The 25,481-nt window shown below is 38.4% G+C and overlaps 1 protein-coding gene across 1 annotated transcript in view; it reads left to right on the top strand.

Annotated features, from left to right (window-relative positions):
* The window catches only part of SBNO1 (strawberry notch homolog 1), a 42,263-nt gene extending 17,009 nt beyond the window's left edge, over nt 1-25,254 (top strand). Inside the window, exons 9-29 of the mRNA XM_060170535.1 lie at nt 34-213; nt 675-857; nt 1,391-1,488; nt 3,215-3,366; nt 5,041-5,238; nt 5,587-5,664; nt 5,875-6,042; nt 6,141-6,316; nt 6,786-6,917; nt 8,273-8,408; nt 9,143-9,255; nt 9,346-9,417; nt 9,888-9,987; nt 12,301-12,375; nt 13,057-13,203; nt 13,642-13,736; nt 13,837-13,929; nt 20,123-20,260; nt 20,927-21,003; nt 22,019-22,212; nt 23,734-25,254. Coding sequence (XP_060026518.1) covers nt 34-213; nt 675-857; nt 1,391-1,488; nt 3,215-3,366; nt 5,041-5,238; nt 5,587-5,664; nt 5,875-6,042; nt 6,141-6,316; nt 6,786-6,917; nt 8,273-8,408; nt 9,143-9,255; nt 9,346-9,417; nt 9,888-9,987; nt 12,301-12,375; nt 13,057-13,203; nt 13,642-13,736; nt 13,837-13,929; nt 20,123-20,260; nt 20,927-21,003; nt 22,019-22,212; nt 23,734-23,876 — 2,748 coding nt within the window. The 3' untranslated portion in view covers nt 23,877-25,254. The remainder of the gene's footprint in view (nt 1-33; nt 214-674; nt 858-1,390; nt 1,489-3,214; nt 3,367-5,040; nt 5,239-5,586; nt 5,665-5,874; nt 6,043-6,140; nt 6,317-6,785; nt 6,918-8,272; nt 8,409-9,142; nt 9,256-9,345; nt 9,418-9,887; nt 9,988-12,300; nt 12,376-13,056; nt 13,204-13,641; nt 13,737-13,836; nt 13,930-20,122; nt 20,261-20,926; nt 21,004-22,018; nt 22,213-23,733) is intronic.
* Nucleotides 25,255-25,481: the final 227 nt, after the last annotated feature.

The raw sequence follows: 25,481 nt of genomic DNA, 5'->3' as shown, positions 1-25,481 counted from the left end.
TGTATGTTAAAGCTCTACTATATTTAATGATAGTTACTGTGTGTTTTAATTTTATTCAGAGGTGTTGGTGCCATGGAAATAGTTGCTATGGATATGAAGCTTAGAGGAATGTACATTGCTCGACAGCTGAGCTTTACTGGAGTGACCTTCAAAATTGAGGAAGTTCTTCTTTCTCAGAGCTATGTTAAAATGTATAACAAAGCAGTCAAACTGGTGAGCATGTTTTTATTAACTCTTAGTACTTTTAATGTACCTGATAATGTATCTGTTAGCCAATTTTGTCCAGTCAGGAGTATATTTTGTCCAGTATACTCCTGTCAGCTCACAGGAGTATATTTCTGCTATAAAACAACAGATAAATCACTGGTTCCTTATTTTCCCAATTTTCTCTTTGTTAAAGTAATTTATAAAAAATAGCCATTTATTTTGGTTGTATAGTTTTTAAAATCACAATGTAACTGTTTCCTAAAATGACTGCATTAGTTAATAAGAATTTTGGGACAGCTCTATGTGAGCGTCCTAAAAAACATTTGTTTAGAGATTCCCAAGTTACTGAAAATGCTTCGTTGAGTTCATGTTAAATGGTGTCTTGCACTTTATTTTGATTGAATTAGTCATTTTAAAATCACACTCAAAAGATTGAAATATCTAAAATGTTGATTGTGCACCTTCAGTGGGTCATCGCCAGAGAGCGGTTTCAGCAAGCTGCAGATCTGATTGATGCTGAGCAACGAATGAAAAAATCCATGTGGGGTCAGTTCTGGTCTGCTCACCAGAGATTTTTCAAATACTTGTGCATAGCATCCAAAGTTAAGAGGGTTGTTCAACTAGCTCGAGAAGAAATCAAGAATGGAAAAGTAAGGTTCATCTTTGGTTATGTGTTTTAGTCTTTTGGGTGTTGAGCCTTTCTACTTAAAAAAGCCTTTTTTTCTAAAGGGTACTTGTAAAAAATATTAACATAGTAAGACTTTAAAAAATGCATTTTTAAGATAATAAAAGCAATACGTGTTTATAAAGAATTTGGATAGCTCAGAAAAGTATAAACAAACATCACTATAATTTGGCTAACCATAGATGTAACAACTGATAACACATGGATATATATATTACATTAAGGTGTTTTCCTTTTTGGTAAATACATATTTAGTTAAAGCACAAAGAACTGGGGCAGGGGCTTCAGTAGTGTCCACTATTGTAATACTGTTTCCTAGCTAAGTGTATTACATGTAGCATGTCTCAAATATATGTAGAATAAATAAATTGGTACACACATACAGTAATGGGTAATTCTTGTTTGAAATCTTTTTTTAAACTAAATATTTAAAATAAGTCTTAAGAAACCACGTAGATATTTTTATTTATAATTAATAATATTCTTTTTTGCCTCCAGTGTGTTGTAATTGGTCTGCAGTCTACGGGAGAAGCTAGAACATTAGAAGCCTTGGAAGAGGGTGGAGGAGAATTGAATGATTTCGTTTCAACTGCCAAGTAATGTTTATGGTTTTGAGTTTTTACTTAGATTAGTTTAAATGTTGGCATTTCCTGGAGGCAAAATTTTTGCGTTTTAAAGTTTTTCTGATTTTAGTTTTTATGGTCCTGTGTATGCATAACAACATGTCTATTGGAAAACAAAAACATAGAAATGCTGAAATGTTAAGTATTTTGACAATATTATGTCCAGTATTTGGACTAACTGAAGGGCTTGATTTTTGTTTGTTTTGTACATCTTGGAAATCTGACAGCTTGGTTTAAGATACTCAGTTTTGTTTTGGCTTTGTGTATTGGAAACTACCATTATCCAAAGGAGCAGTATAGTTTAGTTTCCCCTAGTTTAGTATGCTCTAATATAAACATTGCAAATAATCCTGAGATAGTCAAAAGAAATTTTAAAAATGTTTTTAGACACAGTTTTTCAGTTTGTTTGCCTAACAGACAGTTCTAACTCTGGTAGCAAAATTAACAAAATAACTTTTGCTGCCATGCTATCTTTTGCCTTAGGGGACACATTCAAGTGGCTCATTTTAAGATAGATATAACTTAAAACTACTTTTAAAAGCAAAACATGCACCTGCTAATCTGTATCTTTCCTGTGCTTGCCTGCCTAGTATTGCCTCTGAAATGATAGGCACTAGTTACAGGGAGCTATTAAGAGTTGAAGTGGCTAGTCCAAATTGAGATGACCTTTAAGTATGAAATAGACACCAGGTTTCAAAGACTTACAGAAATATAATGTAAAACATTTCATTGATTACATTTTAAAGCGATACGTTAAGTTAAATAAAATATTAAAGTTAGTTTCACAAGTTTTCTTCTACTTTTTAATGTAGCTACTAGAAAGGGTAAAAATTGTGCTTGGCTTGCACTGTATTTCAGTTGGACAGTCTTGGCCTAGAATATTAAAATTCATTTGAGCTGGATTATCAGTATTTTGTAAGATTGAATAAAATGTACTTTTCATTTTTTAAAAATTTATTTTATTTCATTTTTATTTATTTTTAAAATTTTTTCTTGGCTGTGTGTGTCTTCATTGCTGCACGGGGGCCACTCCTCGCTGCAGCGCACGGGCCTCACATTGCGGCAGCCTCTCCCGCTGCAGAGCACGGGCTCCAGGCACGTGGGCTTCAGTAGTTGTGGCACGTGGGCTCAGTAGTTGTGGCTGGCTTGAGGGCTCTAGAGCGCAGGCTCAGCAGTTGTGGTGCATGGGCTCCATTGCTCCGCAGCATGTGGGATCCTCCCGGACCAGGGCTCGAACCTGTGTCCCCTGCATTGGCAGGCGGATTCCCAACCACTGTGCCACCAGGGAAGCCCCAAATGTATTTTTTAGTTAAGACATAGATTTTATTATTTGTAACTCTTGCATGTACCTGAAAATGGAAAATATATGTGAAATAAATTGGTTAAAGGATTGTTAAAGTCCTTCACATTCAGAATCCAACTCTTTTGAATCACTTGTTGACTCGAGTCACTGTTGTGCAATTTTTCTTCACGGAGTCTTCCTCTGTGCAGCAGTTCTGAAAAAGAATCAGGAACCATTGGTGCTGAGTTCCTAACAGCTTTACAGTTATGTGGAGCTAACCTACTTTTGATATCCAATTTGGAAATGCTGCTAATAAAGTATACTTATTTTAAACAAATACATTCAGTAAGATTTTATGTATAATAAACTATTTTGCATACTGAGCCACTAACTGTCACTTTTTCTCTCTTCGAACAGAGGAGTGTTGCAGTCACTCATTGAAAAACACTTCCCTGCTCCAGACAGGAAAAAACTTTATAGTTTGCTAGGAATCGATTTGACAGCTCCAAGTAACAACAGCTCACCAAGAGATAGTCCTTGTAAGGAAAATAAAATAAAGAAGCGGAAAGGTGGGTACTTTTCTTTAAATGGTGCTGGAAGTAGTATAAATTGAGCATCTTGATGCAAGCTGTATTTTGGGAATGTACTGCCTTCCTTGAATTGGCTCATGTAGTTTTTTTTTTTTTTTTAAGGAAGTGTCTTTCTTTCTTCCTCCCTCCCTCCCTCCCTCCCTCCCTCCCTCCCTCCCTCTCTCCCTCCCTCCCTCCCTCCCTGCCTCCCTCCCTTCCTCCCTTCCTTCCTTTCTTTTTATGGCTGCACCACATGGCTTGCAGAATCTTAGTTCCCTGACCAGGGATTGAACCTTGGGCCATGGCCATGAAAGCACGGAGTCCTAACCACTGGACCACCAGGGAATTCCCTTGGCTCATGTAGTTTTTGAATGCACAAGTAATCCCATTTTAAATTGGGGCTTTAACGATTTGACTGGTGCTGAGTAGGCACTGTATTGAGCACTGCGCACACATGATCTCATTCAACTTGCAAGGGATCCGTATGAAAGTAGGTTATATTTTTTCAGTTTTATAGACAGAGGAAGCTAAGGCACAGAAAGACTAAATGGTTAAGCGATATCCCCAGGTTGGCACAACTACTGGGTGATAAATGGGGAACCAAAATCCGGGCCTTTCTATTGTCAATGCTGTGTGCGTGAGTGTGTATGTGTGTGTGTGTGTGTGTGTGAGTGTGTGTTTATATAGTCTTCTTTAAAGAGAGTTTTGTTAGTTTATTATTTAATTATTAGGAATACACTCATCTTTGTTTGTTAGACATCTTATAATAATACAAACTTGGGTTTGTGTTTAGGTGGTTACTAAGTAAGCTCTTTGACTTTCAGAAGGTAACTTCTCAGGCTCTCTTTCTCTAAAATGGTGATAATAACTCATATTGTGAAGACTATCATACTGTGTGTTCTAAACACAGTGCCTGACACTTTAACCTTACCTTTCATCGGTTCTAAGAAATGCTTTTTTTTCCCTTACGTTTTTAATATGCCTGAAAGTAGGTTGGCTATTATAATATAATTGACAGTATTTTTTAATTTTAGTGGCACAAAAAGTAAAGCTGAGTCCTAGAGTCAGTAACAGAGTAGTCAGATAGATAGATGGTCATGTTTCCCTTTTTTGAATTATGTTCTCACCATCATTAATATGTGAACATTTTAATGTTCTGCTTAGTTTTGGTTGGTTTATTCCAGATATCTTTTATGAATATTCAGTAAGATAATTCAGATCAGCACCTTGTTTGACTTTTAAAAATGTAGTTTTATAGATTAGTTTTTTTAGTATTCCATAAAGTATTTGCATATTTTATAAATCTGTAATTATTAGGCCTCTTCTCTCAATCTGATACACAAATTGTGACAATGCCAGAGATTCTGTTTCATCTCTGTTGTCTTGAGATGTTTATTTTGAAACTTGTGCACTTGAAGGCTGTCTTGCATTTGTACTTATGTACCTGATTTCTTCTTAAGAATAATTGAATATAACCTGATTTCTTATAGGAATCCAAAAGGCTAGCTCTTGTTTATGAATTTTTAATTGTTCTTATATACTTACACAAATGCTGTTTTTCTTCATTTCTCATTTGAGTTAACTAAGTGTATTAGCTCATGAACTAAATGTAGCTTCCTGGATCTTTAGAACAGTGTGTTTGGGCTGACTCTCTTGTTTGGGGTTTGAGGATAGGTGAAGAAATAACTCGAGAATCCAAAAAAGCAAGAAAAATAGGTGGCCTTACTGGTAGCAGTTCTGATGATAGTGGAAGTGAATCTGATGCCTCCGATAATGAAGAAAGTGACTACGAGAGCTCTAAAAACATGAGTTCTGGAGATGACGATGATTTCAACCCATTTAGAGATGAGTCTAGTGAGGATGATGAAGATGGTGAGTTCATGAATCTATTAAATGTAAGCTAAAGGATAGTTATTTCTGTGTATTTGTTTATTTATTTTTGGCTGCGTTGGGTCTTAGTTGCAACAGGCGGGATCTTTTGTCGCGGCGTGCGGGCTTCTCTCTAGTTGTGGCACGCAGGCTGCAGAGCACATGGGCTCTAGTTGCGGCACACGAGCTTAGTTGCCCTGTGGTATGTGGGATCTTAGTTCCCTGACCAGGGATCAAACCTGCATCCTCTGTAATTGGAAGGCAGATTCTTAATCGCTGGACCACTAGGGACGTCCCTATTTCTGTGTATTTGAAATGGGGTATTGTACTAAAACCTTTTTTTTCCTATAGAAATCATCACACAGATTCTAATCTTTGCTTGGTGGCAGCTCCAAGCTTGTCTGTCTTCTGGAGGTTCAGCATATTTATGTGAGATCATGACCTCAATTTTGTGCACTTAAGTATAACCTCAAACCATGGAATTTACCTCATGGTGTATGGGTGTACTGGACCTCTGAAGTTGGTGGTGGTTTACAAGTTGTCGCTCAACAATACAAAAAAACTCAACGGTTGTTTCCTTTGGAAATTCTGTACTTGTGTTAACAAATGATTTGATACGTGTCTTTCCTTAATTTTCAGATCCCTGGTTAATCAGAAAGGACCACAAGAAAAACAAAGATAAAAAAAAAAAGAGAAGTATAGATCCAGATTCTATTCAAAGTGCCTTATTAGCATCAGGTCTTGGATCAAAACGACCTAGTTTTTCTTCTACACCAGTAATTTCACCTGCTCCTAACAGTGCACCAGGTATCCATGTGGAAGCTTGCTTTGTCTGTGAAATGTACTTTTAAACAAAACAAATATTTAAACTTTGTACTGATTTTTAACAAATGTACTTCATCTAGCTAACAGTAACACCAACAGCAACAATAGCCTTATAACAAGTCAGGATGCCGTGGAAAGGGCCCAGCAGATGAAGAAAGACCTACTTGATAAACTAGAAAAATTAGCTGAAGACCTCCCTCCTAATACCCTGGATGAACTTATTGATGAACTTGGTGGCCCTGAGAATGTTGCTGAGGTAAATATGACTTGATCAGGGCTGTGTCTCTTCTAGGTAATTTTTTGCCACTTTCAAACCCTTTAGAATAAGTGATATATTTGGTATCATCATATAATTATCTAATATCCTCTATTAGATCTTAGAACCCTTGCTCTACTCTAGTTGTCATCCTAGAGCAAGTAAATTCCTGCCCCTATTATCTTGAGTATCTGCCCCAAGACACGGATCTCTGTTATTGCACCTGTCATGCAGTCTTTGTTATCATTGCCGCATGTCTGTTTTCTCCCCTGGAATTTGAACTTTTCAGAACCAGGCACTGTGTTGCAATGTTCTCTCTCCCCCAGTGCCTGATGCAGGACAGGTTGCACAGTACATGCTGGTTTCATTATCCCTTTCACCTCCCACCGAGTTTCTATGTTGGGAGCCCTGAGCTTCATGCACCATAGTCAGCTACATGAATTGTAAGTGACGCTGTTTGGCTTTGCAGATGACTGGCCGCAAGGGGAGGGTTGTAAGCAATGATGATGGAAGTATATCTTATGAGTCAAGATCTGAACTTGATGTCCCTGTGGAAATACTAAATATCACGGAAAAACAAAGATTTATGGATGGAGATAAGGTATGTTTTTCTGGGATGCTTTTTGGCGAAAAGAATAATGCCCATACATTTGGATTAATCTTTAGGTTTTTTCTTTTAATATAAATCATGTCTTTTGAATGTTCTTACTCTATTTTTTTAAGTAAGTACACATAATCACTGAACATTTTACACGTTTTCATTATTTTCTTATAAATCGAATGTGGTGTTTTGTGCATAGAATTAGATGTAGCTCTTGATAGCTTTGGAGGCCTTTGAAGCCTTTAATCAGAATATTGTGTTCTCTCAGGTCATCTTAGTGGCACTACACCTAATGCTACACCCTAGTGTCAGTGTAATCTTGAGTCTAGAAATATATTTAAGCACATGCCCCGATTACTGGGATCCTTTGATCTTGCTGTTTATTGTCTTGCTCTGCCATGTCCTATTGAGACGATTTACTCTGAATGGTTGTAGATTACACTTGCGTAACTGACCACTGCAGAGGTCGTGGTCACCTTCAGAGGCCCTTTCTGTATGCTCTTATTGTTAAGTAAACTTCATCAATTTTCAGATTCTCAGATCAGTTCTTCCTCCATCTAGTCGGAATTGCTATAAGCGTTTTGCTAAAAAATAGGTAGGAGCACCACTTCAACCTCCTTCCTTAATCTAAAGGGGGTAGAATAAAATCTTATCTCTTTATCCACATTTTGCTTCGTATTTCAAAATTTTTTTGCCTCTGCAACTAGAAAATAGACAGCTATTACCATTATCAAAGTTATCTTTTAAATGTATTTAAAAGCTCATGTTACATATTTTAAAGATTATAGGTAGAGGTATTATCAGTTATTTTAAGTACTTGTTTCGTTAGTAATTTAGGCCCATGTGCGTTAGAAATTGTATTAGTTGGGATTAGATTTGGCTGTTAAGTGACAGAAAATCCAAAATCATATTCGCTTAAAGTGGAAGTTCATTTCTCTCATGTACAAGTTTGAGTAGGTGGACCAGGACTGGTATGACCCCTTGAAGTCTAGGTCTTTTCTGTCTTGTTCCTTTAATATGCAGCCTTCCATTTCCTAGTTACCTCCATATTTCAGGTTCAGTCATCACACCTCTACATTTCAGCCAGCAGAGAGAAAAAAAGAGGAGGGGAAGGGCATATCTTTGATTAGGGACATTTCCTGGACGTTGTTCAGGTGACCTACTGGCTGGAGTGTGCCCACACTTAGCTGTAAGGGAGACTGGGAAATGTAATCTTGATTCTGGGTGTCCTTGTAACCGTGTACAGCTAAAACTGAGAGTTAGGAAGTAAAGGAGAATACGTATTGGTGGATGTTTCCCCACCTCTCTTTGTGCAGAAGTGATCTTTTGTTCTTTTCTCCTTACATTTGATACAGAATATTGCTATCATCTCAGAAGCTGCCAGCTCAGGTATTTCATTACAAGCAGATAGGAGAGCTAAAAATCAAAGGCGAAGAGTTCATATGACCCTGGAATTACCATGGAGTGCTGATAGAGCAATTCAGCAGTTTGGTAAGTTCCTACACTGAGTTTCACTTCATAGCCAGGAATTACTGGGAAATATTTTAATGCTAGATATACTAAACTTGACACATACGTAGGTTTTGGAGATGTTTGTGTATTGCATATACCTTAAAATATAGAGGGCATCATGAATTTATTTCTTGGCTGTTTTAAAAGCTGTAAAAGACCTATGGTAGGGCTTTCTGGCATTATATTCAAGAATGGGGCTCCTCAGGAGTATCTTCATTGTGGATCTCCAAGGGCGTTATCCATGTCAGAGCAGCTGCCACTTGATGTCTTTTTCAACCCCCAGTAGCTTCATTGAGGGCACATTGCTCCTCCCTTCCCTTCCATCTTCATGTCCCTGTGACCTGGTGATTTAAAACAACAACAACAACAATTTTGGGAGAATCCAGAGCAGCTGTGCATCAGCAACATTGTGGTCAACTAAACTGGGGTAGCACCAGTAATGTGTTTATCATTTAATAATTTTATGGAGTTTCTGCTCCCCCATAAGTGGGAGTAAGGTTCTGAATACAGATGTTGTTCAAGTTGTCGTTTTTGATTTTGTGCCTTTTGGGGAGTTAGGGTAATTGTTACATTTTTTAATTTTTCTTCTGATTTAAAGATTTCTGGATACCAGCTTACTGTTAAGTGCTGGGAATAGGTCTCAGAATATTAGTATCTAGAGAGCACAATCAGCGAATTTTTTTTTTTTTTTTTTTTTTTTTTTGTCATTACAGGACGAACTCATAGATCAAACCAAGTTACTGCTCCGGAATACGTCTTTCTGATTTCTGAATTGGCAGGAGAACAAAGATTTGCATCTATTGTTGCTAAAAGACTTGAGAGTTTGGTAAGTTTTTGAGTTATATAGATGTGTGTAAAAGATGATATATGTTAACCTGTCTTCTGTGCCTTGATTGGAGATTTTATGTTTGGATAGGGTGCGCTTACACATGGAGACAGAAGAGCAACAGAATCCAGAGATCTGAGTAGGTTCAACTTTGATAATAAGGTACATTTCAGCTTTCACTATCTGTGAAAAATGATTGCAGTGTATGGTGTCTGTAAGGAACAGAAAGGGAAAGTGGTTGCTGTTTAAAACTTAAAGCTGTCTCCTCTTATGGTTTTGCTATAAAGTCATGGCTAGTCCTATAAGACACGTGGCAGTTAGATCTTTGGTGATCAACTGTGCAATATAATCATCTTCTCATTCCTTTTGGAAAATAAGATTATAATAAATACTTGTGGACGAATGAAGTGTGAGTTCCCAGAAGTAAAGAAAGTTGTTTATTCATGGAATGCCTGCTGTGTACAAAGGTGTGAATGAGGCACTAGGCAGTGTAAAATATATATAAAAATAATTGAGTCCTGCTATTTTTGACTCTTTGGTACAATAATAGTTTTTATAGCATTCACTTGGTCATGTGGTTGAAGAGTATCCAAATGCTGAAACTTGTTAAATTTATTTGGTTTTTATTGCAGTATGGAAGAAATGCTTTAGAAATTGTCATGAAATCCATTGTAAACCTAGATTCTCCTATGGTATCACCACCTCCAGACTATCCTGGAGAATTCTTTAAAGGTAACTTTTAAAAATAATCATAACAAAGGAAAATGAGTACTGACAAGAAGGTACAAAACTCATTCTAACATGTGCTGTTGTTTTTAGTTTTCTTTGGACATAAAATGTATGAAATTTAGAAATTGATAGTTAACAGACACCTAAATTGATGTCTTATAATAAGCAGTAGATTTATTAAATTTTCATTCAGGTGACGTGTTTTTACTGTTGATAGAGTTCGTTGCATGTTGTTTAATACTAGATTACTAGAGGAAAAATGGTTTTGTTAGATTAATTTGAACATGACTATGCCAAATAGCTTTTAAAATTTAAAGTACCTAGGTAAATAATCTGTGGGGGCTAGTGGAGGTACAGATAAAACTGGCCGTGTATTAACTGTTGTTAAAACTGGGTGCTGGGTACCTGTGGTCCGTAGAATATTCTCTTTACATTTGTGTGTATTTAGAAATTTTTATATTTAAAAAAAAGTCCTAAGTAGTGCTATAGAAATTCTTAGATGTATCTTGCAAATCTGAAGAATAGATTTTACCCCATTAATATTAGTAGTCTGGGTGATTTCAGTAGTTCAGCAAACTGAAAATATTTTGGAAAATAAACAGATGTAAGGTATTTGAAACATTATCCTTATAGAGTTAGCATTTTTTACTAGGAAGTCCTTTCCAATTGAACCCATGTTTAGTGTTGGTAACAGTCCATATTGACATAGCTGGCAGGGGTGCTTATAATCACTGATGGCATTTAACAAAACAAAAAACCAATAAAGTCTTGGCCCTGTTCTTTTTCTCCCTTTCCCTTTCATTCCCTCTTATTTTCTTTTTGTTTGGTCATTGGAGGGATTGTCAAAAACAACTCCCCAATTTATTTCTAATTCTAAAAAATTACATGTTTTTTATTCATTATAAGTGATGAAAACAATCTAAAAGTGAATAATGAGGAGCCCATACCCTCTCCTTAACTACCTGCTACCTACCAGTCTCACCTGCTGAGGTTAACAAATGTTGACAGTCTGAACAGGGGCAGCCTTAACACACCTTTATCCATTTGTCTAAACACAGAGCTTTTTTAAAAAAAAAATGTTAATATTACTTGCAACGTACTTTTCTCACTTGGTACATCACAGGCATCCCTTACAAATCAATAGCTATAGTACTAACACATATTTTAACAGTTGTGTAATATTCTACATCTAGCTTATGTAACAGTTTTTCCCTTGTTGATGTTCAAGTGGCTTTCATTTTTTTGCATCACAAACAGTGCTGGAATTATAGCAGCTATCCTTCTATTCAGGAATTTCCTCCCATAGGATGGATTCCCAAAATGAGGATTTTTTGCATTGGAGCTCTTTGGCTACAGAGTTGTCATCTTCTGCAGAATCTACACATTTTGAGCATGTAGCAGTCTAGCTGATTAAATAAATGTGTAAATAGGATATAATTATGCTTCCTGTTGATCCTTTTCTCTTTCTTAAACCCTTTTTACTGTAAGTCTGGGTTAGATCCTGGACACAAATACTTTTTAAAAGTTTTATAAACTGTCCTCTTAGTAACGTAATTCAGAACATGTTGACAGTTATACACGTTGCTTATCTTCTGCATCGCCTTGTCAGTTCTGATAGGTAACATTTGGAAAGGAAGCATGATTATTTCCTTATATAAATTATTTAATCAGTATCCTGCTGTATGTTCGAAGTTGTTTAGATTCTGTGGGTGACAGCTTTGTAGCCAAGGATCTCCACTGCCAAGGGTTGTTGTTGAAAAGATACGACATTTTAGTGAAATAATAAAATAAAATGTGAGGTTTGAGTATTCTAGGATTTTAAAGATCTTTAGGGGCTGTGGGTTCCATTTAATTCAGCTAATAGGAACTATGGAAGATACATAGACTGTGTCTTATATGCTAGAACTTGATCTAATTTGATTAGTCAGTTAACAGCTCATTGAGTTATTTGGGCTATAAGGTTTATTTCTTGTTTGTTTTAATTTATTTTTATTTTTGGCTGTATCGGGTCTTCGTTGCTGTTTGCAGGCTTTCTCTAGTTGTGGCGAGTGGGTTTCTCACTGCAGTGGTGCAGTGGCTTCTCTTGTTGTGGAGCATGGGCTCTAGGCGTGCGGGCTCCAGTAGTTGTGGTTCGCGGGCTCTAGAGCACAGGCTCAGTAGTTGTGGCGCACGACCCTAGTTGTTCCACGGCATGTGGGATCTTCCCGGACCAGGGCTCTAACCCGTGTCCCCTGCATTGGCAGGCGGATTCTTAACCACTGCGCCACCAGGGAAGCCCTGGGCTATAAGGTTTTTTATAAATTTGTTTTATTACAGATGTTCGACAAGGACTGATAGGAGTTGGCCTGATAAATGTAGAAGATCGTTCAGGAATTCTTACTCTAGATAAAGGTAATGGTATGACTTTTGTATGTATGTTCATAACTGTTGCTGTATCATTATAGCCCATTTTGTTGTTTATGCTTTCGTCAAGTTGAAGGGGAAGCTTCAAGTCTCTAGGTCTCAATCCCTCATTACTGAGTGCTCACAGAGCATTCTGGGTGGTTTTTGCTATGAATAACTATGGTTATTCAAGAAATTAAATCTCTATTCTCTCTACATAGCAGCAGTTCTCAAACCAGGTTGCGTATATGATCAGCTGTTGAGTTTTTAAAAAAGTACTGAAGCCAGGGCAGGAGCTCAGACGTCGGTAATTTTCCAGAAGCTCCTGGGCATTCTTACTTGTGCAGCCAAAGTTGAGCTTCACTGACTTAACAGCACTTAAACTTTATGGGTTAAGACTTAATGTTGGAAAACTAACATTCTGTTGTGCTAAATTATATTCATACCTTCAGTAAGCGAAGCTGAAGATGCAAAAATTCAATTTGGCAAACATCTTTTGAGCATGTAGTATAGTCGTGCTAATTGCTAGAGGTAGAAGCGGTCGAAGTATAGCCCTGTTCTGGGAACGGTACAGGAGTTGTGAGGGAAGTCTTAGAGAAGAAAGTGAGACTCTTACTAGGCTGAGATGAATAAATTTTTTAAATTGCCATTTGAATGCATTAAATCTTTCATACAATCTTGTCATTGCAGATTATAACAACATAGGAAAATTCTTAAATAGAATTTTGGGCATGGAGGTGCATCAGCAGAATGCGTTATTTCAGTATTTTGCAGACACACTTACTGCAGTTGTTCAAAATGCCAAAAAAAATGGAAGATACGATATGGGAATCTTAGGTAAGTTGGGAAATTTTTAAAACATCTTATGTATTCTTTTTTTCTTTCTTTTTAATTAATTAATTAATTTTATTTTTGGCTGCATTGGGTTTTCTTTGCTGCACATGGGGTTTCTGTAGTTGCAGTAAGCGGGAGATACTCTTCGTTGTGGTGCCTGGGCTTCTTGTTGCCGTGGCTTCTCTTGTTGCAGAGCATGAGCTCTAGGTGCACGGGCTTCAGTAGTTGTGGCACGCGAGCTCTAGAGCACAGGCTCAGTAGTTGTGGCGCATGGGCCTAGTTGCTCTGCGGCATGTGGGATCTTCCCCGACCAGGGCTCGAACCCGTGTCCCCTGCATTGGCAGGCGGATTCTTAACCACTGCGCCACCAGGGAAGCCTGTCATATGTATTACTGATGAAAAATTTTTTTTATACTTATATGTTGCTTTTTCTTGTTCAAGATCTTGGTTCTGGAGATGAAAAAGTGAGGAAAAGTGATGTTAAGAAGTTTCTGACTCCAGGATATTCAACCTCTGGCCATGTAGAATTATACACGGTAAGTTTAGAAAACGTGCACATTCAAGTATAATATCATTTTCTGGTAAGCATTCTCCGAAGTGAGTTTAATTTAAATTTTATTATTATTTTTTTTACAGATAAGTGTAGAGAGGGGAATGTCCTGGGAGGAAGCTACCAAGATTTGGGCTGAGTTGACAGGACCAGATGATGGCTTTTATTTGTCATTGCAAGTAAGGCTTGTTTCCCTTAAATGTTAGTTGTTAAGATGTGTAATGTGTTTTCATTGCCAGCATTGTAATTACCTGTTCGCTTTGTGCTGATTTTCCAATTGTATTTAGCTTTCTGTGTTTTGATAATTTATCACTGTAATTGTGATATATTTTTATTTAATACGTTTTGAGGAGTATTATTAAATGCTAGTTTTAAATTATTACTTATTGGGGAATTCCCTGGTGGTCCAGTGGTTACTATTCCACACTTCCACTGCAGGGGGCACAGGTTTGATCCCTGGTCAGGGAATTAAGATCCTGCATACTGCGTGGTGTGGGCAAAAAAAAAAATGTTTACATATTATTAGTAAATTGAACCCTTTTTTTCCATAATATAGTGAGTGACCTTCTTTAGTCATAATAATGCTTTATGTCTTCAAGATTCAGTTTTCAGTTATTAGTGTAACTACATTCATTGGTTTAGTATTTGCCTGTGGACAGAGCTAAGGAGAGAGGATGTGTGAGTGTGTATGTGTGTGTGTGCACGTGTGTGTACGTGTTTACATTTAGACATATACATATACACACACAAATGAATGCATATTTATTTGTCCTGATCAAAACTATGGAATTTTGGGGCTTCCCTGGTGGCGCAGTGGTTGAGAGTCCGCCTGCTGATGCAGGGGACACGGGTTCGTGCCCCGGTCCGGGAAGATCCCATATGCCGTGGAGCGGCTGGGCCCGTGAGCCATGGCCGCTGAGCCTGTGCTTCTGGAGCCTGTGCTCCGCAACGGGAGAGGCCACAACAGTGAGAGGCCCACGTACCACAAAAAACAAACAAACAAAAAATGTGGAATTTTAATCTTATCTCTTCTCTGATTTTTTTTTTTAATTTATTTTATTTTTGGCTGTGTTAGGTCTTCATTGCTGTGCGCGGGCTTTCTTTAGTTACAGCGACTGGGGCCTACTCTGTGGTGCGCGGGCTTCTCGTTGTGGTGGCTTCTCTTGTTGAGAGGCATGAGCTCTAGGTGCGTGGGCTTCAGTAGTTGTGGCACGTGGTCTCAGTAGTTGTGGCACGCGGGCTCTAGAGCACAGGCTCAGTAGTTGTGGCAGACGGGCTTAATTGCTCCGCCGCATGTGGGATCTTTCCAGACCAGGGCTGAACCTGCGTCCTCTGCATTGGCAGATGGATTCTTAACCACTGCGCCACCAGGGAAGACCTTTCTCTGAAATTTTGGTCTTCTTTCTTCCACACTAATAATCCCTGTTCTTCAGGGCACACAGGATGATAAAATATCATGGATACTATGCCCCAGTATTTTGAAAATATTTTTGTTGTAATAACTTTTTTTGCATAAGCTTACTTTATGCTATTTAAAAAAATAGTTATACTGTTTCTGCACGTCAACATATGGCATTTATATAGTATACACTTCTTTTTTTTTTTTTTGGTACGCGGGTCTCTCACTGTTGTGGCCTCTCCCGTTGCGGAGCACAGGTTCCGGACGCACAGGCTCAGGGGCCATGGCTCACGGGCCTAGCCGCTCTGCGGCATGTGGGATCTTCCTGGACCGGGGCACGAACCTGTGTCCCCTGCATCGGCAGGCGGACTCCCAACCACTGCGCCACCAGGGAAGCCCAGACATGAAATCTTTAGTTCACGTTTTCTTTTCTTGGATATCTTAAAGATGCTGCTACTTATTCTTTTGAGATAGAGTTGCTGTCAAAAAAAATTTTTTTTAATTATTTTTATTTTGGGCTGCATTGGGGCTTCATTGCTGGGCGTGGGCTTTCTTTAGTTGAGGCGAGCAGGGGCTACTCTTTGTTGCGGTGCGCGGGCTTCTCATTGCGGTGGCTTCTCTTGTTGCAGAGCACGGGCGCTAGGCGCGTGGGCTTCAGTAGTTGCAGCATGTAGGCTTCAGTAGTTGTGGCTCACGGGCTCTAGAGTGCAGGCTCAGTAGTTGTGGCGCACGGGCTTAGTTGCTCTGCGGCATGTGGGATCTTCCCAGACCAGGGCTTGAACCTGTGTCCCTGCATTGGCAGGCAGATTCTTAACCACTGCGCCACCAGGGAAGTTCTCTACATTTTGTTAACTTTTTAAAATTATGGTAAAATATATAACAAAGTTTGCCATTTTATCCATTTTAAAGTGTATGATTTAGTGTCATTAATTATATTCACAATGTTGTGCCAACATCACCATTAAACAGTAGCTTTCCCCTGGCCTGATAACCTTTGATCTATTTTTTGTCTATGAGTTTGCGTATCTTGGTACCTCATATAAGTGGAATCGTGCAGTATGTGACAGTTGTGTCTGGCTTCTTTCACTCGGCATAATGTTTTCAAGGTTCGTCCATGTTGTAGAATGTGTCATAACTTCCTTTCTTTTTGTGACTAATATTGCTTTGTATGTGTGTAGCACATTTTACTTTTTATTTGCAAATATTGGGTTGGCCAAAAGTTCGTTGGGGTTTTTCAGTAAGATGGTACCAAAAACCCGAACGAACTTTTTGGCCAAGCCCTTTATGGAGTGACCAACTGTAAATGAAGACCTGGTTCAAGAACTGCGTAAAGGAGACCAAATATGATGATGCCACAGGCAGAGTGAAACCATAAATAAGCTCTCTAGAGCAGGAATCCCTAAATTTTTTATGTCAGGGGTCAGGTAGTATTTTAGGTTTTGCAGAGAATATGTGGTCTCTGCTGACTATTCTTTGTGGATTCTTTTTTCTTAAATTCTTTAATTGAATTATGTACCCATGAATGCATTATTACACTTGCGAAAAAATTTAAATACAGATAGCACTAAATTTTTTGACCATCATTCCCAGCCACGGTCCCTTCCCACCTTCCCAGAGGTAGCCACCGTTACCAGTTTTGTGTCTATTCTCCCAGACCATTTTCTGTGCATTTAATGCATATGTATTATAGCCATAGGAAACAATTTACTGTTTTAGATGGTTGATTTGTTGTTGGTTATTTTTTTTACACCAATTCTATGATACAGTATCGATCATTCTTTAAATTGCCTTTCTCACTAAACAATCAGTCTTGGAGTGCTTTCTGTATTGATACTTATAGGACTACTTCATTCATTGTGGCTGTTGCATGGTATTCTGTGTTATGAATATACCATGGTTTATTTAGCCTGTGTCGTATTAATTGACTTTTAGGTTGTTTCCATTTTTTCTCTTACAAAGGACATGCTTCTTTATGTACCTGTGTGAGTGTATCTCTAGAGTAGATTCAGAGAAATGGCATCACTGGATCTTAAGATCACTTACTTCTTTCTATGTGTGAATGAGAGGATAAACTCTTTTGAAGATCCTGGAGGAGAAAAAGTTTAGTTCTTAAAAGTCTGAAAAATGATTTTCCCCCCAGCTTTGTTCTTGGCTTCTAGTATTATCTTGAGGTTTCTAGCTAGGGTGGGATGGGTAAAACTGAACAAGTAAAAGGACATATCAGGATTGAGGGGAAAGATAACAAGCAGATTTGGCTGAGTTTAAGTTGCTGCCTTCTCCTTTTTTTTTTTTTTAAACATCTTTATTGGAGTATACAATGCTTTACAACATTGCTTTACAATGTTGTGTTAGTTTCTGCTGTATAACAAGATGAATCAGCTATATGTATACGTATATCCCCACATCCCCTCCCTCTTGTGCCTCCCTCCCACCCTCCCTATCCCACCCCTCTAGGTGCTCACAAAGCACCGAGCTGATCTCCCTGTGCTATGCAGCTGCTTCCCACTAGCTATGTATTTTACATTTGGTAATGTATATATGTCAGTGCTACTCTCTCACTTGGTCCTGGCTTACCGTATCCCATCCCTGTGTCCTCAAGTCTATTCTCTACGTCTGGGTCTTTATTCCTGTCCTGACCCTAGGTTCAACAGCATGGATTTTTTTCCTTCCTAAGAAACTTTCTCCGTTCCTTCCTTAAACTATTCTTAAGCTTAGGAGCCTCAAGCCATTTGGTCCATAAACCTGGTTTACTGGTCTCTGATTCAATAGCAAAGCTCTCAAACTGGATCTGGCTCCTAGTTGTGCATGTATGTGTGTGTATGTGTGTTTGAAAATCTTATTGAGATTATTGTAGATTCTCATGAGGTTATAAGAAATAATACAGAGAAATTCCTTTTACACCAGTTTTCCCAATGGTAACATTTTACAAACCTATAGTATAATATCACAACCAAGATACTGATACAGTTCACTAGATTTTATTCAGATTTCTCTCGAGACCTTGGATGGGATTTTGATTGGTCCCTATAGGATATTGGTTATTTTATTTATTTATTTATTTTTGTGGTACGTGGGCCTCCCACCGCTGTGGCCTCTCCCGTTGCGGAGCACAGGCTCTGGACGCACAGGCCCAGTGGCCATGGCTTATGGGCGCAGCCGCTCCGCGGCATGTGGGATCTTCCCGGACCGGGTCATGAACCCGTGTCCCCTGCATCGGCAGGCGGACCCTCAACCACTGCGCCACCAGGGAAGCCTGGTTATATTTTTTTCACTTGAAATCATTGCCAAATTGAGGCACTGGTAGGTTTTGATGAAAATGCTGATCCCCACCAGTTTCCCTTGAGTGAAAAGATGTGGTAGCGTTGTCCTTTGTTACTCTCTGCTGCACGGCCACAGGCAGCTGGTTGTGAAGAGTGAGGACCTTGGAAGAGACATCCTTCCAAGAAGCTGTAGCCTCCTTCATTGAGCCGCCTCAGCAGCAAGCAGTTTCAACTTGCAGTGTGTTTACCATGTGTTGACATTAGGAAAGCCATGTCAGAATCACTTTTAATTCCACTGTAGTGTGATGATTTATTTTATAGTTACAATGAATTAACCTGACACTGTCAAGATAGATCACACTGCTATGTGCTTTAAACACTGCCTTAAAGTATAGTTAGCTAGAGAATTTCACATCAGCTGATACAAAATTTTATATGTATTTTTCACTTAACTTTTGTTTCATAGACTTTGCAGTAATTATATAAACAATGTTTCAAATCATTTGAACAAGTAAAAGACGAAGGATCTTTAGTATCAATGAAGAGAAAAGTAAAGTATTAGGTCCTTTTATCAGCGTAAGAATTATCTTAATATAAAAAGGTAGTAGGGCTTCCCTGGTGGCGCAGTGGTTGAGAGTCCGCCTGCCGATGCAGGGGACACGGGTTCGTGCCCCGGTCCGGGAAGGTCCCACATGCTGCGGAGCAGCTGGACCCGTGAGCCATGGCCACTGAGCCTGCACGTCCGGAGCCTGTGCTCCGCAACGGGAGAGGGCACGTCAGTGAGAGGCCCACGTACCGCAAAAATAAAATTTAAAAAAGGTAGTAGCTTAGCAAATGATTTATTTTGTAGAGGAGCTGGGAAAATACCTTTGAAACTTTTCTTTTTCCTTCAGTTTTGCTCCGGAGACTGTTGCTTTGAAATTGTTCACCATTCTTCAAAAGAAATACTAATTTTCCCAATCTTATTTTTCCTTGCGTTAAATGGGGCTTTTTACAAATCTCAGGGTTCCTCTCATAAAGTCCAACTTTTAAAAAATTTTTAAAATAAAACAAGTTCCATCGTTTGTCTAATGCATTGTTTTCTTCCACTTCTGCATCATATTTATGTATTATTTGTTCAGCGTTTGGCTTTCTCCTGTTACAGTGTTACTGTTTACAGATGAATTTGTGATATTTCATGTGATATTTTACCGTCACACAACCATAGGAATAGGTTGTAGCACTGATGGAGTAGATGAATTCAGAGGACTGTGGGTGATCAAAAGGCATTATCTTGAAGGTTATATATTTCATTGTAACTTGAAGGAGCGTAACATACAGTAGAGGTAAAATTATTTCCTGTGAAGACCCTTCCTGCCCACTACCTAGATTCTTACCTCACATACCTCTGACCCTGTTGAGGCTGCGAGTCCAGTTTCCTGGACTAGAGGAAGCAAAATTGTCTCCACTGGACATCGTGCTTTAAATCTTATTACTCAACACAATTTTCTAAAGATTGTCTTGCCTCAGAGATAAGGTCCATTAGCCTTCACTTTGGTGAGACCTTGTTCAAGTCGGTTACACAGCAGGTGTTATTCCTTTCACACAGTTTTGTATTTACAAACTCATTTGGCTTTGATCGTGATGTGATGGTGCAAAAAGCAAGCATGTCTTAAAGTGTGCAGTATTGAATCTTTATATTTTCTCACCTATTTATTTATTTATTTTTAATAGATAAGAAACAACAAGAAAACTGCCATCTTAGTTAAAGAAGTGAATCCTAAAAAGAAGCTTTTCTTAGTTTATAGACCAAATACTGGGAAACAGCTCAAATTAGAAATTTATGCTGATCTAAAAAAGAAATATAAGAAGGTATTTTTCCATTTGTACATGATGTTATGTATAAATACTTGTTTTATAATAATATATTGCAACTATGTTTATATGTAAATTGTCAATTTTTCCTATTTGATTACTGGAAAATTGTTTCAGAAAAAGTTTTATCAACTCTTGTTAAATTAATATCCCAGTCTTAATGTTATCAACTGTTAGGAAACTTAAAGGTGATTATTTGAAACAGCTTATGTTATCAGAAAAGGAAGTTTCTATAGTGCTAACTACAAAAATTAGAATTTTTTAAATAAAGGGAAGATGTACAAGACTGAAATTCCTTCCCACCAACTCTTGGTTTTACTGTGAACTGCTGTGTTTATATTTTGCAATAATTTCTGGAAAAACAGTGATATCTCTTTTTCCTAACTTTACTATGTTATTTTGTTGTTAGTATTACCTTATATTACTATTATTCCTAGCCATTTTCACTTGCAAACAATTATAATTAGGTTAACTATTTGAAATATTCATTACATGGGAAAAACCTCATGGCAGAGCTTTATGGGTAAAATTCAAATGCAAGCAGTAGTGAAGACCATGTTTTCTGTATAAAGATGGTTTTAAGTTGGCTTTAGAGACCAAATTAGGCAACCAGTTTGTTTAAAACAATACCTTTTCAATGGAATTTTTGTCTTATTTTCACAGGTAGTCTCAGACGATGCCCTGGTCCACTGGTTAGATCAGTATAATTCATCTGCAGATACTTGTACTCATGCTTATTGGTTAGTTTTCATTTTTCTCACCATATATTCCAAAGTATGATCAAGATTTAATTTAAACACCCCTTCATTCTTTAGCTATCTGTCCCTATAAGTACACAAGCAGATTATCAGTTGCTCGGTGTTGTTTCTTTAAGCAGAGGTACTTGTTGGAAGCCTCTGGACCATGCACTGTTTTAGGTCTCCCCACTGATGCTTTGTTACTTCCAACCAAATGTTGTCTGCCAGCATGGACTTAACTATCATTCTCAGGGTTGAGACTTTTTCCTTCTCCTCTCCTTCCTTCCCTTCCTTTATTTTTTCCTTCCTCCAAAGTTTTATTGGTGTCCCAAATCAGTTTTATTTTTAAGGCTAGGGAACTTCTAGGAAACCACAGAGGTACCTCAAATAGTTAACAGCACTAGAAACTTTGTTGTTGAGCCCTGGAGCTGATCCTGCATACTACTAGGCTAGCCAGAGGTGTTCTCAAGTCATTATGTTCATTTCAGGGCATTGAAAATGGAGTATCTGGCCCACTTTTTGAAAAGGGATACAGGATATAGATGAATTTTAGCTAGGTTTTTATTTAGACACATGTAGGTAGATAAATTTGCTTTTGTTTATTTGCTGAGGGCTTTTCCACTTACCTGATTTAGAACTGTATATTGGTAGTTTAATACTATGGAAATAACTGGCAGGATTATTTTATAAACTGACATTAATACAGTAAACTAATGGATATTAAAATGACAAATGCTTAAATGGATATCAAGACCAATAAATCAGCCCTTTTATAAGGGAGTCAGGCCCAAGAAATAACTAATTTTAAAATCAGTAGTGATACCTTAAGTTGGACAGGATAATCCAATGTCAGAAGGACTGCAGTCTACAAACTTTATCAGTAAAGGTAAATGACGGTAGGCCGTTTTCCATTTAAATTAGGGTAGACCTTGTGGGCCTTGTGTGTGTGTGTGTGCGCGTGTGCGTGTGCGCGTGTGTGCACGCACATATACATTTTTTTCCTTATTATCTATCCTAGGCGTGGCAATTGCAAAAAAGCAAGTTTGGGATTAGTTTGTGAAATAGGTCTTCGTTGCCGCACATACTATGTATTATGTGGCTCAGTACTGAGTGTCTGGACAAAAGTCGAGGGTGTTCTCGCATCTGTCAGTGGCACAAACGTGAAAATGCAGATAGTTCGGCTAAGAACAGAGGATGGACAGCGGATTGTAGGTGAGTTTTAATTCTTTTTTGGTTTGAGCCTTGAGAAGAAAAATCAGGTCCTGTGTTTTTCTTATTTTGCTTCTAACGTCTTAGAATCTTAGCATCTGTCTATTCCAGTGGTGGGGTAGAGCTTGCTTTATATTATGTTCTTAAAAGGATAAACAGTAGTTAAGCTTTTGAATGGGTGTAGTTGGCTCTGGCTGAAATCCTGATGTGGTTGTGATTTTATGCTGCCCTCAGTGCTCTTGCTCCCCTCCCTCACTGTCGACATCTGTGCAGGCTCCCTGGTATGAAGACTAAGGATTCTCTGAAGTCTTTATGTTCATTGTGCCACATTGAGACTATGGAAGTCAAAGCCACTGTGCACAGGGGATGGACTGGAGTCCTGCAGGGAGCAAGGGAGACCAGGCTAGCCGCTCCCACTGTTCCCTCAATGACAGGCCTCACGGAAATCCACCCAGTTATTGCACTTTCCCTGTCGCATTGTCTTTGTTTCTTTTGCAACAACCTTTCTCTGTATCCTGGGTTACACATTGGTAGCCTGTGGGCTAGTCAGTCCATGGACATATTTTTGATCCTCAAGTATTTTTGGTTGCAAGATTTCAATTGAGTTAGTTGCCAACTTTTAAAAATCAAAAGATTGTGGGCTTCCCTGGTGGCGCAGTGGTTAAGAATCTGCCTGTCAATGCAGGGGACACAGGTTCGAGCCCTGGTCCGAAAAGATCCCACATGCCGCGGAGCAACCAAGCCCATGCGCCACAACTGCTGAGCCCGCATGCTGCAACTACTGAAGCCCATGTGCCTAGAGCCCACGCTCCGCAACAAGAGAAGCCACTGTAGTGAGAAGCCCACGCACCACAATGAAGAGTAGCCCCCGCTTGCCGCCACTAGAGAAACCTTGTGTGCAACAACAAAGACCCAACGCAGCCAAAAATAAATAAATAAAATAAATAAATTTATTTAAAAAAAATCAGAAGACTGGATTTCTATCTTCTTCAAAACAACAACAGCAGCAGCAATAACAGAGAAGCTTGGAACATTGAGCCCCTGTTCCCACATGGGAGGAGTTAAAGTTCCCTTACAGAGGATATATATACTCTCCAGTTTGCTGACTTCCACACTGTGCCACTTAGAAGTTACTGCTTCAGTACGCATTTGAATTTGCAGCCACTATTTTGTAGTCTCTTTGGTACATTAGTATATGCCAAAGAAGGTGGTGCTTGCATACATTTGTGGAGCTTCAAAGATAGTAGATAGGAAGGTACTGTACTTGGCCTTCTGTTGCTTCAGCAAGAAGATGGTGTTGCACTAGGCACATGCATGTGCTCAGGTATTTGTGGGTGATGCTGCTGAGGAATCGGGCTACTTCTGAAGGGGCCAGTTCAGTTATTAGGTGTTCATTTAGTTTTTTTATGGAGTCTTATTCATTAAACTTAATATTATACTTCATTTGGAATTTGCTATGAAGCTGTAAAACAGTGTGGTTTCTCCTGGAAGCAACCTTTATAAATTCTTGTTTTCTAATTGCAGGTTTGATCATTCCTGCAAATTGTGTGTCTCCTCTTATAAATCTCCTGTCAACTTCAGACCAGTCTCAACAGCTTGCGGTCCAGCAGAAACAGCTCTGGCAGCAGCGTCACCCCCAGAGCATCGCCAATTTGAGCAACGCATAAGAACAGACAGGTTTCAACATGGATGTATATGAAATGCTGTTGAAGCATATCATTTGCATAAAAATCAGGGACAGTTTCCAAAGAATTATAATTTTTTTTCAGTTGTGCTCTCTCTCTAGTTAATTTTTTTGGGAATAAGGACAAACCTGGAATAGATAGCAAAACTGAAAATCAGCAGTGCCGATGGTGGTACATATGTCTTTCCTCGTGCTTTTCCCATGGTACTTACCGTATGCTTTTACTTTGGGTGAGCAGAGGGGTATGTGCGCGTGTGTGTCAGTCTGTTTGTTTGTGAGTTTGTTAAAAGCTACGAACCATAATTGGTTTAAAAATGCTTGGAACTTCCCAAACTGGCTTTACTTTTATGTTATACAGTGCTCAGGGTTAACGCAGTACATCCATGCCATTGCTGTGGGACTTATCCCCGGATGCATGTGTTTTGAGTCTATAAATAGAGAAAATATATATTGGTTTCTTTTTCCAACTTATTAAAACAATAGGTTTATTAAAGCATGAAATGAAAGGTTACATATCATGCATTCAGGTTCTTTTTCTAGTTTTTGTTCTGACAGTGCATGTCTTTGAAAGCATGCGTAAACAAGATTAACACAGAAGTCAAGTAACGGGGAGAAACATTTGTAGATGTACAGCATTGGTTATTGCATTTTTATAGTGTTTATACCTGGGTATTGCTTCAAACCCTGCGAAATCACCTTCTCCCATTCTCCCTGCCCCAGGTTTCTTGTCAAGGTAATGAGTACATACATTTTTTGGTGATAAAACTCTTAAAAGTTAATTTTAATGTATTAATAGTATTCCTAATGTGTGCTGCAAAAATGGCTACAAGCCTGCTTTTCTTAAAATTACATTTTTCTTAACTTAAAGATAGTTTTAGAAAGAAGTACAAATTGGCTTCCGTCTTGCAAACAATCTTCCTTTTTTTTTACTTCGTTATCTTAATTTGCTTTGTCACTCTTAAAAATGGAAACCGTACTTGAGTTGTAAACTAGACAATGAGGAAACACTTGAGGCTTCTGCTGTATGTTTATTTCTTGTTATTGTTGTTACCCAGTAACTTGAATATTGTTTAATGTGTTGTAAGACATTGTAGAGTTTATCTCAAGCTGTTAAAAATGGTAATGTACAAATGTGAATAGACACTTATCTATAATATGGGTAAGTTTTGTTTCGCCTATAATAGATGTTTATAAAAACAAGTGAGGGGACAATTGGTCTTTTTGTTTCCTTTTTTTTTCCTTTCCTTTTTTTTTTTGCTTGCACAGGTTGCACTATTGAAAAACTGAGATTGTATAAACCTGGTCAAAAGCTGCAAGATACCACAATCTTGTAGATGTCAAATAAAAAGTTATTATACTAAGCAGAAGTGGACTCTTGTTTAGGCCCTCACCACCTTCAAAAGTAGTCTGTGATGGGGATGCTGCAGAACTTGCGTGTTGCTCAACATTCCAGGTAGCCTTATATTTTGGTTTAAAACCTACCCCTCAAAATTGAAATGGTGTTGAGGAAGGGGTAGAATGATAGTACTTTTGAAAGTTTCTCAAGTTGAACTGTTCTCCTTTGTAACTTTCTAAACTTATTGCAGAA

This window comes from Lagenorhynchus albirostris, chromosome 14 (genome assembly GCF_949774975.1).
Source record: "Lagenorhynchus albirostris chromosome 14, mLagAlb1.1, whole genome shotgun sequence".
Taxonomy (NCBI): domain Eukaryota; kingdom Metazoa; phylum Chordata; class Mammalia; order Artiodactyla; family Delphinidae; genus Lagenorhynchus; species Lagenorhynchus albirostris.
The sequence above is the reverse complement of the archived record's forward strand: the minus strand, read 5'-3'. Positions and strand labels throughout refer to the sequence as shown.